This window comes from Trichechus manatus, unplaced genomic scaffold (genome assembly GCF_000243295.1).
Source record: "Trichechus manatus latirostris isolate Lorelei unplaced genomic scaffold, TriManLat1.0 scaffold00042, whole genome shotgun sequence".
Classification (NCBI taxonomy): domain Eukaryota; kingdom Metazoa; phylum Chordata; class Mammalia; order Sirenia; family Trichechidae; genus Trichechus; species Trichechus manatus.
In genome coordinates, this window is record NW_004443978.1 from 7,575,990 (window position 1) to 7,593,551 (window position 17,562).

Genomic DNA, 17,562 nt, shown 5'->3' on the forward strand with positions numbered 1-17,562 from the left:
TGTTTCATGAGAAACTATTTGTTCTGTAAGCCTTCACCTGAAGTACAATAAAAAAAATTTTAAAAAATGAGGAAAAAAGGGGGGGAAAAAAAAAGAAAGGATGTGATTAAATATATTTACGTGAAAATTCCTAGATGGTTTACTTTCTTACAATCTGGAAGAAATAGGATTTAAAAACCTTGGGATCAATTCTCAGTAAAATAAAATTTCATTGATATCTTTAGAGACAGGGCTCAGAGAGAATAAAGACATTTGAAATTAACAATTATATCTATAATATTGTCGGGATCTTGCCAATGTTTTATTATAAAAAATGTCAAACATTCAATCAAGATGACAAAATTGTACAGTGAACATCCACCTATCCCCCACCTGGATTCTACAGGAAGATTTTACTATATTTGCTTCACCACGTATCTGCCTGTCTATAGTAGGGCTGTTATTAAAAGTGTCTCACCAAGGTTTGAGTTGTACACTTTCTAAACAGTGTAATAATTGAACATTTCCCTAAAGGAAGAGTCTTGTGGACGTGGATGGTGGATTTATTTGAAATGACAATAATTCTACATTTTGTTTTGAACAGAAATAAAGAATGGATTACTTGTAGAGTTCCATTGGATTATTAATTCATTAATGGTAAGAACTTATAGATAGAAAAATAGATTCAAGGTATAAGGATGTGGTACAGTGGTTAAGCACTCATCTGCTAACCGAAAGGTCAGAGGTTCATACCCACCAGCCACTCCGCAGGAGAAACATGTGGCAGTCTGCTTCCGTGAAGATTTACAGCCTTAGAAACCCTATAGGGCAGTTCTGCTCTGTCCTACAGAGTTGCTATGGTTGGAATTGATTCAACAACAATGGGTTTGTTTTTTTGTTTTTAATGTAATTATCATTTGGTTATTTAAGCAAGACACTAATAGATGCCTGAGATTATATGCACAGCAATTAGAACAACAGTCAGTGAGGACCACAGGATTTCAGATTTAAACCAGCTCAACAAAGGCAGGGAGAGAAAAAGACAAATAATGCTGAGAACTATACATTGGGAATGCTGAAATGTTACAGCACAGTCAACACGTCCCCAAGGATGTATGCTGCAATATATACTAGGTTCATTCTTTCTCCCTTTATTTTTCTGAATAATTGTATCAAACCAACACAAAAACAGGTTAGATGATGCTGTTTTACTTGGGTTGAATAGTGTAAAATCACAACATGGAATTTTCAGGAAAATACTGGATTTTTGTACATTTGCCTTTCATAGTATGACCATTTCACTTGTAACAGGGTGACCATCTCACCTCTGAATGTGACCATCTCAGAGTGACAATCTCACCTCTCACAGTGACACCATCTCACCACTCAGTGTGACCATCCCATGCCTCACACTGTGAGCACATGTCTCAATGTTACACTCACAACTTTCACAGGATGACGATGTCACCTCTCATGGTGACCATATCGCCTCTCACAATGTGACAGTTCTACCTCTCACACTGTGACCATCTCACAGTTTGAACATGTAGCGTCTCACAGTCTGACAATATCACTTCTCCTAGACTATCTCATCTCTCTCATCGAGTATCTCACCTCTCAGAGTTACCATTTCACCTATCACGGTGAGACCCATCTCACCACTCACAGTAACCACATCACTAATCAGTATGACCCTCTCACATCTCTGTGTAACAATCTTACTTTTCACCCTGTGACCATTTCACCTTTCCTACAGTGACCACCTCAACTCTCACACTGTGACCGTCTCAGCCCTCAGTGTGACTATTTCACCTCAGTGTGACCATCTGACTTCTCAGTGTTACAATCTCATTTTTTACATGGTGACCATCTCACCCCTCACACTGTGATCATTTCACCACTCAGGGGGACCATGTCACCTCACAGTCTGACCATCAGTTCTCTCAGTGTGACCATTACACCTCGCACAATGTATCCTACTCATCTCTCAGTATGATCTCTGACCTCTCACGGTGTGACCAACTCACTTCTCACTCTATGACTATCTCACACTGCATGTGATCACCTCACCCTCAGTGTAACCATCTGAAAGCTCATTTTGACAGTCTCACACCTCTCACTGTGACCATTTCATCACTTTCCGTGACCATCTCACCTCTCAGTGTGACCATCTCACCAGAGTGTGATGATCTCCTGTCTCCCACTGTGACCATCTCACCTCTCAGTGTGACCATCTCACCAGAGTGTGATGATCTCCTGTCTCCCACTGTGACCATCTCACCTCTCAGTGTGACCATCTCACCAGAGTGTGATGATCTCCTGTCTCCCACTGTGACCATCTTACCTCTCACAGTGTGAACATCTTAACTCTCACACTATGACCATTTTTTCCTATTATATTGTGACCATCTTACGTCTCAGCATGAACTTCTAACCATCCATATGTATATCCATCTCACCACACACACTCTGACCACTTCAACACTCAGTGTGACCATGTCACCTCTCATTTTGACCATCTCACCTCTCAGTGTGACCAATGCCCCTCTCACAGTGTGGCCATCTGACCTCTCACACCGTGACCATGTCATCTCACATCTCAGTGTGACCATTTCATACCTCAGTGTGACCATCTCACATCTTATGGTGTGACCATCTAACATCTCACAGTGAAACCACGTAACTTCTCAGTTTGACTATTTCATCTCTCCATTGTGAACACCTCACCTCTCAGTGTGACCATTTCACATCTCACTGTGACTGTCTTAACTCTCACACTGTGACCATCTCACACCTCTGTCAGTCCGATAATATCAACTATCACAGTATAATGGTCTCAGCTCTCAGAGTGTGACCATCTCTTCTGTCACACTGTAACCATCTCATTTCTCACACTGTTATCATCACACCTATCACACTGTGACTATGTTATCTCCTGCAGTGTGAGTCATCTCAGCTCAGTGTGAAATCTCACCTCTCAGTGTGATAACCTGACTGAAAAGTGTGACCATTGCATCTCACCTCTCACAGTGATACCATCTCACATTTCACAGTGTGACTATGTCACATCTTATAGTGCGGCCATTTCACATGTCACACTGTGGTTATCTAACCTCTTACACCGTGATTATCTCACCTCTCACAGTGTAATGATCTCAACTCACACTGTGACCATCTCACATCTCTTGTATGACCATTTCACATCTCAGTGTGACTATTTCACCTCTCACTCTGTAACTGTCTTACAACTCAAAGTGACCATCTCACCTCTCAGTACATCTATGTCACCTCTCAGTTTGACCATCACACCTCTCATGGTGACCATTTCACGTCTCATACTATGGCCACCTCATTATTCCAGACTGACCATATCACAACATAGTGTGACCATCTCAACACTTACAGTGACCATCCCTCATCTCACAATGTGTTTGTCTCCACACTAAGTTTGTCCATCTAATCTATTTCTCACAGTGTGATCATCTCACACCTCAAGGTGTGACCATCTTACCACACCTGTGTGACCATCTCACCTCTCAGTGTGACTACCCCACATCTAACACTGTGACATGTCACCTATCATACTGACCATCTCACTTCTCATAGTGTGACTATTTCACCTCTCAGTGTGACCATCTTATACATCAATCTGACCATCTCATCACTCATGCCAATCTCACCTCACAGTGTGATCTTCTCACATCTCACAATGTGACCATCTCATCTCTCACTCTGTGACCATCTCATCTCTCACTCTGTGACCATCTCACCTCTCCCTGTGTGACCATTTCACCTTTCCCTGTATAACGATCTCACCTCTTACTGTTGGATCATTTCACCACTCTTGTGTCCATCTCACCTTTCAGAGTTGATCATGGCACCTCTCACAGTGTGACCATCTCACCCTTCAGTGTAAGAATCTCATGTCTCAAGGCTACCATGTCACCTCTCATAGTGTGATCATTTCACCTCTCACACTGTTAGCATCTCACCACTCAGTGTGACCATCTCACAACTCAGAGTGGCCATATCACCAATCATTGTGATAATTTCACCTCTCATACTGTAACCTTCTAACTTCTTTCTTCATCTCCACTCTCACACTTTGACTATTTCACCACCACAGTGTAACCATATTACCTCTTACAGTATGGCTATCTCACCTCTCTCAGTGTGACCATCTACCTCTAACACTGTGACCATCTTATGTCAAATATTGTGACCATCTCACTTATCAGTGTGACCATCTCACCTCTCATAGTGTGCACATCTCACCACTCTCATGATGACCATCTCACCATTGTCTGTGTGATCACCTCAACTCTCACACTATGACCATCTCACTTCTCAATGTGACCATCTCACCTTCAATGTCACTATTTCACCTCTCACAGTGGGACCAAACATCACACCCTTCAAAGTGTGACCATCTCACTGTGACCATCTCCCCCTCTATGTGACCCTCACACCACTCAATGTGAATATGTCACCTCTCAATTTGACCATCTTACGTCTCAGTGTGACCATCTTACTTCTCACATGTGGCCATCTCAACTCTCAATGTGACCATCTCACATCTCATTATCTCATCTCTCATAGACTGACCATCTTATCTCTCACACTGTTACCATCTTACCTCATACTATGACCATCTCACATCTCAGTGTTACCATCTCCCCCTCAATGTGACCAGGTCACATCTCAGAGTGATATCACCTCTCACAGTGTGATGTCACCTCTCAGACTGTGACCATTTTACTCTCTCATTGTGACTTCTAACTATTAAGTGTGATCATCCCACCTCTCATAATGTGACCATCTCACTCTTTAGTGTGACCATCTCACCTCTCAGTGTGACCATCTGACATCTCACAGTGAGATCATGTCACCTTTCACAGTGTAATCATCTCACCTTTCAGTTTGACCATCTCATTTCTCATATAGTATCCATCTCACTTTTCACACTATATCTCAACTCAGTGTGACCATCTCATCTTTAGTGTGACCATATCACCTCTCTCTGTGGTCACCTCAACTCTCAGACTATCACAGTCATTTCTCACAGAATGACCATCTCACCTGCCACACTGACTATTCCACCTCTCACACTATCACTATCTCACTATCTCATCTCCCAGTGTGACCATCTCACCTCTCAGTGTGACTATCTCACCTCTCACATTGTGACCATCTCACCTTTCAGTGACAATCTCATCTAATTATGATGATCATGTGGTTCTTTTCCTTCATTCTATTAATGTGATATATTACCTTGATCAATTTTCTTTTGTCAAACCACCCTTGCATTCCTAGGATAAATCCCACTTGGTCATGGTGTATAGTCCTTTTGATATGCTACTGAATTTAATATTCTAATATTTTGTTGAAGATTTTTGCATGTATATTCATAAGGGATATTGGTCTGTAGTTTTCTTTTCTTGTGATGTCTTCATTTGGCTTTGGCATGAGGATAAAAAGTGTTCATCCTCTTCTATTTTTTGGAAGAGTTTGAGAAGGATTTGTGTTAATTCTTTTGATTTTTGGTAGAATTTCCCAGTGAAGCCATCTAGTCCTGGGCTTCTCTTTGTTGTGAGGTTTTTGATTACTGATTCAATCTCTTCACTTGCTATAGGTCTGTTCAGATTTTCTATTTCCTCTTTAGTCAGTTTTGGTAGTTTTTGTGTTTCTAAGAGTTTGTCTATTTCATCTAGCTTATCTAATTTATTGTTGTACAATTGTTCATAGTATTTTCTTATAATTCTTTTTTATTTCTTCCCACTTTCATTTCTGATTTTAGCCAATTGAGTCTTCTCTCTTTTTTTTCTCAGTATAGCTAAAGGTTTGTCAATTTTGTTGATCTTACAGTTTTGTTGATTTCCTCTATTATTTTTCCATTCTCTATTTCATTTATCTCTGTTCTTAATTATTTCCTTCCTCATGGTTGCATTGGGTTTAGTTTAATCTTTTCTTTTTAGTTCTTTAAGTTGTAAAGTTAAGTTATTGATTTAGATATTTTTCTTTTTTCTTTTATAGCATTCACGGCTATAAATTTCCCTCTGAGCACTGCTTTCACTTCATCCCATAAGTTTTGTTATGTTGTGCTTTTGCTTTTATTTGTCTCAAAGTATTTTCCAATTCCCCTATGATTTCTTCTTTGACCCACTGGTTGTTTAAGAGCGTGTTGTTTAACTTCCACGTATTTGTGAATTTTCCAGCTTTCCTTCTGTTATTGATTTCTAATTTCATTCCACTGTGGTCAGAAAAGGTACTTTGTAATGTTACAATCTTTTTAAATTTATTGAGACTTATTTGTGGCCTAACATATGGTCTATCCTGGAGAATGTTCATGTGCACTTGAGAAGAATGTGTATTCTTCTGTTGTTTAGTGAAGTGTTCTGTATATATATGTTAGGTCTAGTTGGTTTATAGTATTGTTCAAGTCTTCTATTTCCTTATAGATCTTCCGTGTTGTCGTCTGCTCCATTATTAAAAATGGAGTATTGAAGTCTCTAACTTTTATTGTAAATTTGTCTATTTTGCCCTTCAATTTTGTCAATTTTTGCTTCATACATCTTACGACTCTGTTGTTAAGTGCATACATGTTTGTAATTATATCTTTGTTAAAAGATTTTGAAGGATAATTTGACTACACAAAATTTAACCTTGGTCAGTGACTCTCTGGCCTCAGCCACAGCCCAAATGTAGTGCCAGTGGATTTATAGTCTGTTCCTTTCTTTACTTCCACAAAATGATTTATGATGTCTTCTAATGAGCTTATTTTTTAAATAAATAATATATAGATTTGAAGTGATTTATAATAACAGTCATATTTTATTGTATTTCATTCCTCTCTTCACATGTAGAGGGAGAAGAAAATTTATATACCAAAACCCTAGGATGATGTCTTTAATAGGACTGAATTTGTGCATTTCTCTGAAATCAAAGTAGAAAGTGAAATGAAAGAGGTACGTCATCTCAAAATTTGAGAAAAAGGATTATTGTTATTCTTTAGTGAAGGGTATCCTTTTTATTTTCCTATTCCCAGACTCTAAAATGAAATTCCTGTATGTCTGCTTATATGACTATTGCTTCTATTGTCACCCATCTCCACTGTAACTGTGACTCATGGTGGCCAGCACTTACAGAGCCCTTCTTCTGTGACATGTGCTTGCACACATTCCCTCCTTTACTCCTCCCACAGCTCTCTGTGGTGAGCACAACTAGCTCCTATTTCTTAGGATTCTGTGGATCTGCTCAAGATCACAGTGAGTGGCGCAGCTGAGCAAGAGACAGCCACCCTCATACACCACCTCTTCTGGTATCCTTTCCCATTTGACAAATGGAAATGTTGAAAAGAGAACAATCCCTCAGTGAAGGCTTTTCTTCTAGAGGAAGAAAAGGAGTGTGTTTCACTTTTTGGAAATCTAGACAACTGAAAAGAATGGTTGGGAGCCCTTAGTGTGTCTTCCTCAAATGTCCCGAATTGCCATGAAAAGTGACTGTCATTGGGTTTGACAGTATACTTGGTAAGGTGCAGGGAACGTCAAGGGTGGATGTGAAACTCGATGCCCAAGTCCTCTTGGCTGTATGCAAAATGTCAACTGAGGAGCTTGGATCTGAGATTAGAAGGAATTAGGCTCAGAGTTTTGATGGGATAACTAGAAAACTAATGAAACTTTACTATGGGGCAGTAGTGAACTGCAGATTACACTTTGAGAGAAAGGGAGTATGTCTGAGGAGTAAGCACCAGCCTTTCAACTCAGGTTCAGATTTCAACCTGAGCTGATCTCCTCACAGCCCCAGGATGAAGTGTAGCAATCTGTTTGGCTTGTAGCATTTTTCAGTTATGTGTACACGGACTCCTCACTTATCGACATGATTAGGTTACAAAGACCAGGTCATTATGCGAAAATCAGTGTTATGTGAAAATGGAGGATGACCACATTATTAATAACCGCCAAATTACATCAGTACATAACTGCCAAACCACTGAGAATCATGGCCCAACCAAGCTGACATACAACCTTAACCATCACAGCAAATGTTATTCTTGCCTTGCACCTCGGTGTTCGTTACTGCCAGACATACGTCGTTAATGCGCAATATAATCGGATAGTAGATTTTTTCACTATTGTCGTAAGCGCAAAATGTCATATAACAAGATAGCTGATAATTATGTATATATATTAATTATATGTATAAATTAATTATGTATATATAATCTCATTTGAAGGACTTCAGCAGCGTAAAACCTTTGCATATATTCATAGACTCCTCCACTTCCCTCATGTATATTTTTTGTATAGCATACATTTTTTATTGTGGTGCAAATATAAACAAAATATCTGCCAATCCAACAATTTCTACATGTACAATTTAATGATATTTATTACACTCTTTATGTTACACAACATTTATCCTCATCTTTTTCCGAATAATTATACCACTATTAACATAAATTCAGTGCTTCTCAAGCAAAAATTCCCCCTTTCTCCCTCCCTCCCACCCTTGTTGTTGTTAGTAGCCATGGAGTTGATTCCAACTCATAGTGACCCCATGTATGCCGAGTAGAACTGCTCCATAGGGTTTTCAAGGCAATGACCTTTCAGAAGCAAATGCCAGGCCTGTTTTCCGAGGTACCTCTGGGTGGGTTTGAACCACCAACCTTTTGGCTAGTAGTCGAACACTTAACCGTTTGTGCCACCTAGTGACTCCTCCCACCCTGGAAACCACTAATAAGCTTTGTATTCTATATATTTGCTTATTTCAATATTTGTCCTTTTGTGACTGACTTATTTTGCTTAGCATAATGTTTTCAAGGTTCCTCCGTGTTGAGGCATATATCAGGACTTCATTGCTCTTTATGGCTGAGTAATATTCCATTACATACATATACCATATTTTGTTTATCCAGTCATCTATTGATGGACATTTACGTTGTTTCCTCCTTTTGGCTATTGTGAAAAGTGCTGCAGTGAACATGGGTATACAGGTTTCTGTTTGCATTCCCACTTTCACTTCTTTTGGGATTGGTGGGTCGTATGATATTGTCACGTTTAACTTTCTGAGGAACCATCAAACTGTTTTCCACAGTGGCTGTACCATTTTTTCATTCCACCAGCAATGGATGAGGGTTCCAATTTCTCCACATCCTCTCTAATACCTGTTGTTTTCCTTTTTATCTTTGCCATTCTAATGGAGATGAGGTGGTATCTCATTGTGGTTTTGATCTGCATCTCCCTGAGGGCTAACGAGGAAATCCTGGTGGCGTAGTGGTTAAGAGCTACATCTGCTAACCATGAAGGTTGGCAGTTCAAATCCACCAGGTGCTCTTTGGGAACTCTTTGGGGCAGTTCTACCCTTTCCTATAGGGTCACTGTGAGTCGGAATCAGCTTGATGGCTAATGATGTTGAGCATCTTTTCATGTACCTGTTGGCCCTTCATTTATATTTACTTGCCTGGTTCTTAAAGACATTTGGGTTTGGTTTAAATTTTAAACCTATGTTTCCCCAATCTGAATCTACTTTAGATTTGAAAGTTATTTAAATTTCCTATCTTGGACCCCAGGAGTCAAACTGAAAAGGGGGCAATGAGGAGACAGCGCCCAGCCACACAGCTCAGCTAGAATGGCTCAGTGCCTATATTCCTGGCTTTGGAGGGAAAGACACTCGAGTTTGAATCTTGCTGGTCATCACTAGCTGGTAATCCATGGTGGGTTATTTAAAATCTCCAAGCTTCAGCTTCCTCATTGGTAAAACTGGAAGCATACCAATAGTATCTCCAGCCACCTTACAGGGTTCTTGTTATGAGCAACTGAGGTGGTGCATGTTGCGCCTGGACTGCAGTTGGTACTTGATACGTGATCTACATCTGTGCTGCCTACGCCACTCAAAACAACAAGGGGCATGGGACTCTCCAGTGCAAGTGACACTGGAGTCATAGGAAGTACCCACCTGGGGAGTAAAACAAGGTGGGAACCAATGAGCCAGGCCCCAGCCCTTGTCTGAGTGAAGCAAGGTAGAGGTTAGGCTCGATATTTGACCACTCTGAGCACAGGTGTTAACTTCGTTAGATCTGCTACAGACTCCAATGTTGAATGAAATAATGTAATTAATTTAAAGTTTCACAACTATCTCACTATTTCACTGCAGAGTGAACTTTCTTGCTGAGCATGGAACCTTCGGGACAGGTTAGTCTAACTTCCAGTTAATCTTGAATGAGTTTGAGAAAGTAGTTTCAGTTATAAAAGGAGTGCGTTTTGACACCTGGCTGACTCCCCTTTACATCTGCCAAATAGAAATGTTTACTGGCAAATATAGACAGAAACTATAGGAATGCAATATTCATTCTTGGGGGCAGGCAAATACAACTCAGATTCAGCTTTTAGCCTTTACTGTTAGCTGATAATGAAAACACAGTCACTCGTAAAAAGGTAAAGGATAATTTGCTCCCCCTACAAAGGGATTTAAATACCCACCACTTTCCCTGAGATATCACTGTCTATGTTTGCATACCAAATAGTTTGCTTATATGAGGTACAGTTGGTTTAAAAACACCCATAAGGTGGGAATATAGGGAAAAGTCCAAATGATCAACACATATAAACTGTTTATAATTTGCAAGGAAGACTCTACATATCCATTGATCACACTTACCTCTTTGGAGGTTAAGATCTGGCGTAACTCTTTCCTGAGATCAATAAAACGATCGTGGAAGAGGGCCATGCACCACGGCTCCATGAAGTAGCTAGTGAGGAGAAAAAAGATTCAGTTATCTGGCAAACCTCTCATTATCACTAATAAAGTATTTACCTGCTTTTTTGCCTTTATAAATTACAGTTCTGGCCCCTTCGCAATCGTTTGCTCATAAAATGCCTTGTATAATAGCCTGGCCAATCAATTTTTTAAATGGATGTTCCTGATGTAAGGCCAGGTTCCATAATTACATTTAAAGTGGTTTAATTCAGAGCTGGGGCAAGACCCAGTGAAGAATCCTGATGTTATCAGAATTTAAAAGCCTGAAGACTTGTAAAGAACGGTGTCTCTATTATCTGCCCTCGTTTGAGAAAAACAGATTGCAGGATTAACTGAACTGCTGCATAAACAAATTAAATTTGGGCAGACAATGACACAAACATTGTTCATCATTAAGGTTTCTGGATTAATAATGACCAGAAAAGCAGGCCACCTCGATGTTGCAACCTGGTCTCGGTACAATTGCACTGATGCCTAATTGAATCTCTTTTAGGAGAGCAGCTCTTTTGGTGTTTTTATCGGAGAACTTTTCCCTGTAAACTGTTTGAATAAATGCTTTCTTACATGGAGAACAATATGGTTGTCCTTTATTATAGGTGAGAGTGGAAAATCTGACATTCTTAGAATAACCAAGAATGTTGATTGGTGTTTAGCTCTTTATTTTAATGCTAAGTGTGTCATGGGACATGAAGCTAAACTTCTTCAGGGTCAGGACACGCTGACTATGTGAGCTTCACTCTCCTCTGGATGCGAGGGAGGTGCACCCATCACTGTCAGCGGATGTCAGGTGTGTGCACAGGGAGAGAAAGGACTGTTGCAGATAAGCATTCTCCATTTCCTGAGACTTAAAGTTAGTTTTTAGGAACGAGGTAAGAGTCCCAGGACCACTGAGGCATTAAAAGATGAACACAATGACCAGACTCTGGATAACGGACAAACCCTAGTCCCCTCACAGTGTGTTAAATGGTTTAAATACCAGTGAGCTAGGAGAACTTTTTTATTTCTTTCACACACCCCACCATTGCCACTTGTGGTAAAACATTGTAGGAGCTTTGTACAGAAGGTGATAAATCATCTCTGTAGCAAGCTGTTTGCTACCAGTATTCCCAGAATTCATCATAGCAGCCATTTTTGTTTATAAAAGAGAAAGATGTTTATAGAGTTCTATTTAGATTTCTTTCTCTCTCAAGAAAGAACTTGTGGGTTCCACTAAAGTCAAGCATGATAATGAAAAAAATACCCATGACACCAAACCAAGTAGTTGACTCAGAAGGTTCGTTCTTAATTTTATTGCTGCTTCAGTGGTGGTCCCTAGTGGCAACCTGTAAAGAGGCTTGAAACGATAATGCTCCCACATGGGAGACAGAGCTGGTGTGCAACCACAAGGGGCATGTAGGCTCCTGCCCTGTCTTGAGAACGGCTCTGCCACATCTGTTTACAATATCAAATCCTTCACAACCTGTCACATACTTGTAAGATGACACCCTTAGCCAGGGGTAAAATGGGGATTTCAGACTTGATCAATCCCTGAAGCAGGGACAGAAGCCATGGCAGGAATGTCACTGGAAGGCCCCCTATTCCGATTGGAACTCTGCTCAGAAGGCACTTGGGGCATTGGGGTGGGGGGAGGAAGCTCTAGGAAGAAAACGAATAGCATTAATCTGCCATTTCCAAGATGCCCTTGTCTTCTCTGTTTAAAGGACTTCGGGCCAGGCTCTTGAGTGAGTGGATAATAGCATCACCTCCAGTCAGATGAAGTAGCTAGTATTTGCAGGGCTGGTGTTAGATATAAGGTGTTTTGGACAGATGTGAAAAAAAAAAAATCATTTCCTCTGATAAAAAAAAAAAGTTACCCAGAAATTACCCAGCAAAGAAATGAACTTACAAGGTGATTCTCCAGTTCTCACTGAGAGTGCCTATTTTGGCAGTGATAGCTTAACATGCTCCAGATGGACGTTCAGGAGCCACCGTATGAAGCCCCTTTTCCTCCGTGCTGCCTCTACGCTGTGGCCCTGTCATCACCACTCACAGCCCCTGGTGGCTTGGCCCCTGCCCATAATGTACTTTGATGCCCCTCAAGACCTCATTTGCTTCTGGCAAATTAACTTTTTTAGGCAATTCACTTTTTTTAAGAGAAAATGGGTCTCTGTAACAATTTTTATAAAAGATTTAAAAACCTTATGGTTTCCAGTATTTCCTTCAGAAATAGAGTAGTATTCTCCCAACAACCAAACTCTATGCACATCAAACTTGCCAGCAGCTTCGGAAATGGCTGTGTGGCTTGAGACGTTGGTTTTACGTGAAAAGGCCTTTAAAGTGATGTTTGGGGGTTCTGCTTGGGATGAAAGCTCTTTGAGGCTCCATTTTCTACAGGGGGCTATGGTTTGTAGAGAGCATTTTAAAATGTAGGCATTATCATTTACTTGCTGAAAACACACGTGCTTTAGTTATAAAAAACCAAAAAACAAAAAACTCTTGCACGAGGCTGGGGGAGGCTTGCTCATTGATTATTTCAGAGCTGGATTTGGTCTGGACAAGGAGGAAGTTGCAAGCTGAGTTCACAAACCAGGGCCCAGGTTCGGGGCGGGGGGCTATGAAGGCATCCCATAGGTAAAGGGCAGTCCAGGGCCATTTCCCCCCAGCAGATGTCATTACGTTATATGTATTTTATTGTGGTGAAAACATACACACCAAAACAATCGCCAACACAACTTCTAGATTTACAATTCAGTGACATGGACTACATTTTTCATGTTGTGCCACCAATATCATTATTCTTTTCCAAAATACTCCTCAACCATTAACATAACTCAGTGCCCCCCAAACAAAAACCCTCCCTCCCTCTCACTGCCGTTACATTTTATCCAACTTTAACCCAGTTGCCATTGAGTCAACTTCGACTCATGGTGATCTCATGCGTGTCAGAGTAGAACTGTGCTCCATAAGGTTTTTCAGTGGCTGATCTTTCGGAAGCAGACCACCAGGTCTTTCTTCCGAGGCACCTCTGGGTGGACTTAAACCTCCAAACTTTCGGTTAGCAATCAAATGCATTAACCGTTTGCACCACGTGGGGACTCCTTATCCAACATTAGGCAAATTTAATACCATTATGGAAATAATTAAATGGAATTGCAATTTTCCCCCAATTCAATCCTGTATGGGAAGGACAACACCAAAGTTAATGGCAACTGACTGGCCCCCCAGCTGAGCATTTTCTACACTGCCCATTTCAACTATATGGAAACTGGGGTTCTGGAAAGCCCTGGTTAGCTCCCTCTCTGCCCTAGCTGTGGGTTGTGGAGCTTCAGGAGCCTGGCCTTCACACTGGGGATGGGGGTGACGTGCTCAGCTGGGTAAGGCTGACTGAGGGTGTGCTCAGGGCTTCCTCCAAGCTTACATTTCTAGCTCATACCTCTTCCTGCTCCAAATCCGCACCTCAGCCACCTGCTGCACCTTCTCTGCTTCTTCCCCTGAGGTGTGTCTAAGGTTCGTGTCCCCCTCCCTGCCTTTAAACACCTTCCACACTGGCCTTCCTGCCTGATGGGCTTCATCCTTGTGGTGGTCTGTGCAACCAAGACGATCCTCCCCACATCTCCGTCTTTTCTGGTCACTTCCAAGGCTCTAGTCTCCTCCTGATGCCTCACTGACTTTCGCCTGAGTGCTTCCTCCTCACTTTCTCCATCTGCATGGGGCACTTGTGACCTTGCAGGGAAGCTAGTCCAGGACAGGTCTCCTTCTCTTGCCCACTGTGAGCTCTGGTCACAACTGCATCTGTACAGAGCTGGTCCCCAGGAGGTGGAGAGAAGGGGTGGGTGGGGGGCAGCCCATGGAAGAGGGCTTTGGTGCCAGAGGCCTGGATGGGGAGGGTTGCATCTACCAACCCTAGAAAATCTTTAGCACCACCTGTAGCAACCCAGTTTGGGGTGGACAAGCAGTGGTTAGGGCATGTGGACCACTGTGGGCCTCCTATAAATCATCCTAGAGCAGAAACATGGCAGCCTTCATTATTAAAATTAGAAATGCTTTGACTTTATGCATTTTGGAGCTCTATCATTGGGTGTGTAAACATTTATTATGGCTATGTCCTCTTGGTGGACTGACCCTTTAATCATTATATAACCTTCTTCTTTGTCTCTTGTTGGAGATTATTATTGCCAATCCTGCTCTCTTTTGGTTACTGTTTTCTTGATATATTTTTTCCATCATTTGTTTTTTAATCTATTTATGTCTTTGTGACTAAGGTGTGTCTCTTATAGGCAACATGTTGATGGGTATGTTTTTTTTCCTACCACTCTCTGTCTCTTGACTGGTGCATTTAAACCATTTACATTCAGTGTGATTATTGATATGTATGAATTCACTGCTGTCATTTTGTATTTTTGTGTGTGTGGTGTTGACAGTTTCTTTGTTCTATTTAATTTTCTGTGCCTTCATTTTGTTTATGGATTTTCTTTTCATTGAACTTTGTTATTGATTTTATGTTTACTGAGTCTTTTTTATTTTCTTCTTTGTTTTGGTGAGTAGATTTGTTAAATTTTTCTGTGGATGCTCTGAAATTTACCTTTATCTTGCTAAGTTTATAGCATTCTGTTATATTTTGATATCGCCTTGTCTTCCTCTCCATATGGAAGTTCTAAAACTACATCATTTATTCCCCTTTTTGTTTTGAAATTATCGGTGTTTACAGATTGATATGCTTCACTGTTTTGCTTCTCTACAGAACCCAGCCTAAGACATTTGGTACCAAGAGTGGGTCTAGAGAAACAAAATTGTTTCTCTAATCATCTTTAAGGATGATTTTTCTAAAATTGGTTCTCAAGTCTGGTTAGTCTTAAAGATGTTGATGACTCTGCTTCCATTAATAAAGAGGGCACTGCTAATCCACGGTGTAAGGTGGCAATAGAAGTACACAAAATGTTACCACCAATAGACCAGGTATTGGTGAGAGGTAAGGCTCTGGGTGATCGCATGTTTGATACCTTTCCAGAATTTTGTAATAATGAGAAGTATAAGGAAGCTAGTTGTTTGGTCCTACTTTCCCTAGGCAATGTGATGAAAGAAAGAGATGAGCTCAGGGCTTCAGAGTCACAGCTCAAGGGCTGCATAAATGACCTCAAAGTTTCCACTTGTGCCTTGAAAGAAAGCCTTATTTCTTATAGTAACAGAGCTGAGATTGCAAAAAACCAAACCCAGAGTCTTACTGGAAGAGTGGCTGAATTACAATGCCAACTTAATTTCCAAACTCAAGTGGTTTCCGAAGTTAAAGTGAGGGCATTGATTGGGAAGAAATGGGATCCTGAAACTTGGGATGAGGACATATGGGCAGATAATTAGGAAGCTGTAGACACTGAGCCCCTAAATTCTGTTGAATCACTCCTGCCAACAGAACCAGCCCTCTCACTCCCATCTGAAGAGATTACTCCATCTTTGTCTGCTAAGCCACCCTCCCCCATAAAATCATTAGTCCCCCTACTCCCATCTGATGAGATTAACCAGCTATGTCTGAAGAGTCTTCGTCTGAGTCACTGAGTGGGGCATCACCTGAAGCAGATGCCCTACAAGACAATGCTGAGTGTTCTCAAAACACATCCCCACCACCCATTTTGGCTTCTAGACCTATATATAGACTTAAGTCCCAGCGAACCTGTGATGGTTAAGATTGTGTGTCAACTTGGCTGGGCCATGATTCTCTGTGTTTTGGCAGTTGTATAATGTTGTAATCACCTCCCTGTTGAAATTTGATATGTGATTACCCCCATGATGGAATCTGCTGAGTGGTACTGGTGGAGGCGGGGCCTGTGGCAGCTCACCACCTCCTCAGCCTTCATCTTTCCACCCTCCACCACCTACTTCCTTCCTGCTCACCTTGCCAAGGCTTTTGGCTTGTTCTGGATCCTGAAGCTGCCTCTTGTTGTCTCACCTCCAGTTCTTGGGACTTGAGCTAGCAGCTTACCTACTGATCTTGGGATCTGCAGATCTTCACAGCATGTGAGCAAAAGTCTTGCTCTCCAACCTGCCAATCTTAGGCTCACCAGCCCCTGCAGCTACATGAATCAGGAGAAGCCTTGCAGTCTTGCCTGCCGATCCTGGGATTTGTTGATCTTCACAGCCTGCGAGTGGGAGCCCTGCTCTCCGACCTGCCAATCTTGGGTTCACCAGCCTCTGTAGCTGTGTGAATCAGGAGAGGCCTCTATCCTGATCTATGGACTTGGGACATTCCAGCCTCTACAATCGAGTGATCTGTTTCCTTGATATAAATCTCTCTCTCTATATATATATTTATACGCTTTACTGGTTTTGCTTCTCTAGAGAACCCAGTCTAAGACAGAGCCCCAAAAGGTGAAGTACAAAGTGTGACCTAGACAGAGATAGGCTATACTTCAAAAGAACTGCTTGACTTTTTTAATATGTACAAACAGAAACCTAAGGAATATGTGTGGGAATGGCTATTAAGGGTGTGGAATAATGCAGCAAGGAACATAAAGATAGATAAGTCTGAGTTTCTTGATATGACCCCACTAAGCACAGATTCTTCATTCAGTGTTTCAGCTCAAGAGGTTAGGAAAGGATCTAATAGTTCACTTGGTTGGGTTGCTGAAGCAAGTTATGTGGTGGCCTACACTAAATCAAGCTGAAGCAGCAGACCTGCTTTGGCATACTTAGAAGAAGGTATCCAAAGGTGTAGGGAAATTGGCATGTTAAAGTCAATTTATCAGTTTAGACCCACAGACCCACACATGGAGTGCCCAGAGGACACACCTTTTACCACAAATGTGAGGAACAAATTTGTGAAGGGAGCCCCAGCATCCTTGAAGACTGCTGTGATTG

General features: G+C 41.3%; 1 protein-coding gene across 1 annotated transcript in view; it reads right to left on the bottom strand.

Annotated features, from left to right (window-relative positions):
- CFAP61 (cilia and flagella associated protein 61) overlaps positions 1-17,562 on the bottom strand; it is a 324,874-nt gene that overhangs the window by 8,243 nt on the left and 299,069 nt on the right. The window contains exon 25 of the mRNA XM_004376425.1: positions 10,636-10,726. Within this exon, the coding sequence (XP_004376482.1) occupies positions 10,636-10,726 (91 nt within the window). The remainder of the gene's footprint in view (positions 1-10,635; positions 10,727-17,562) is intronic.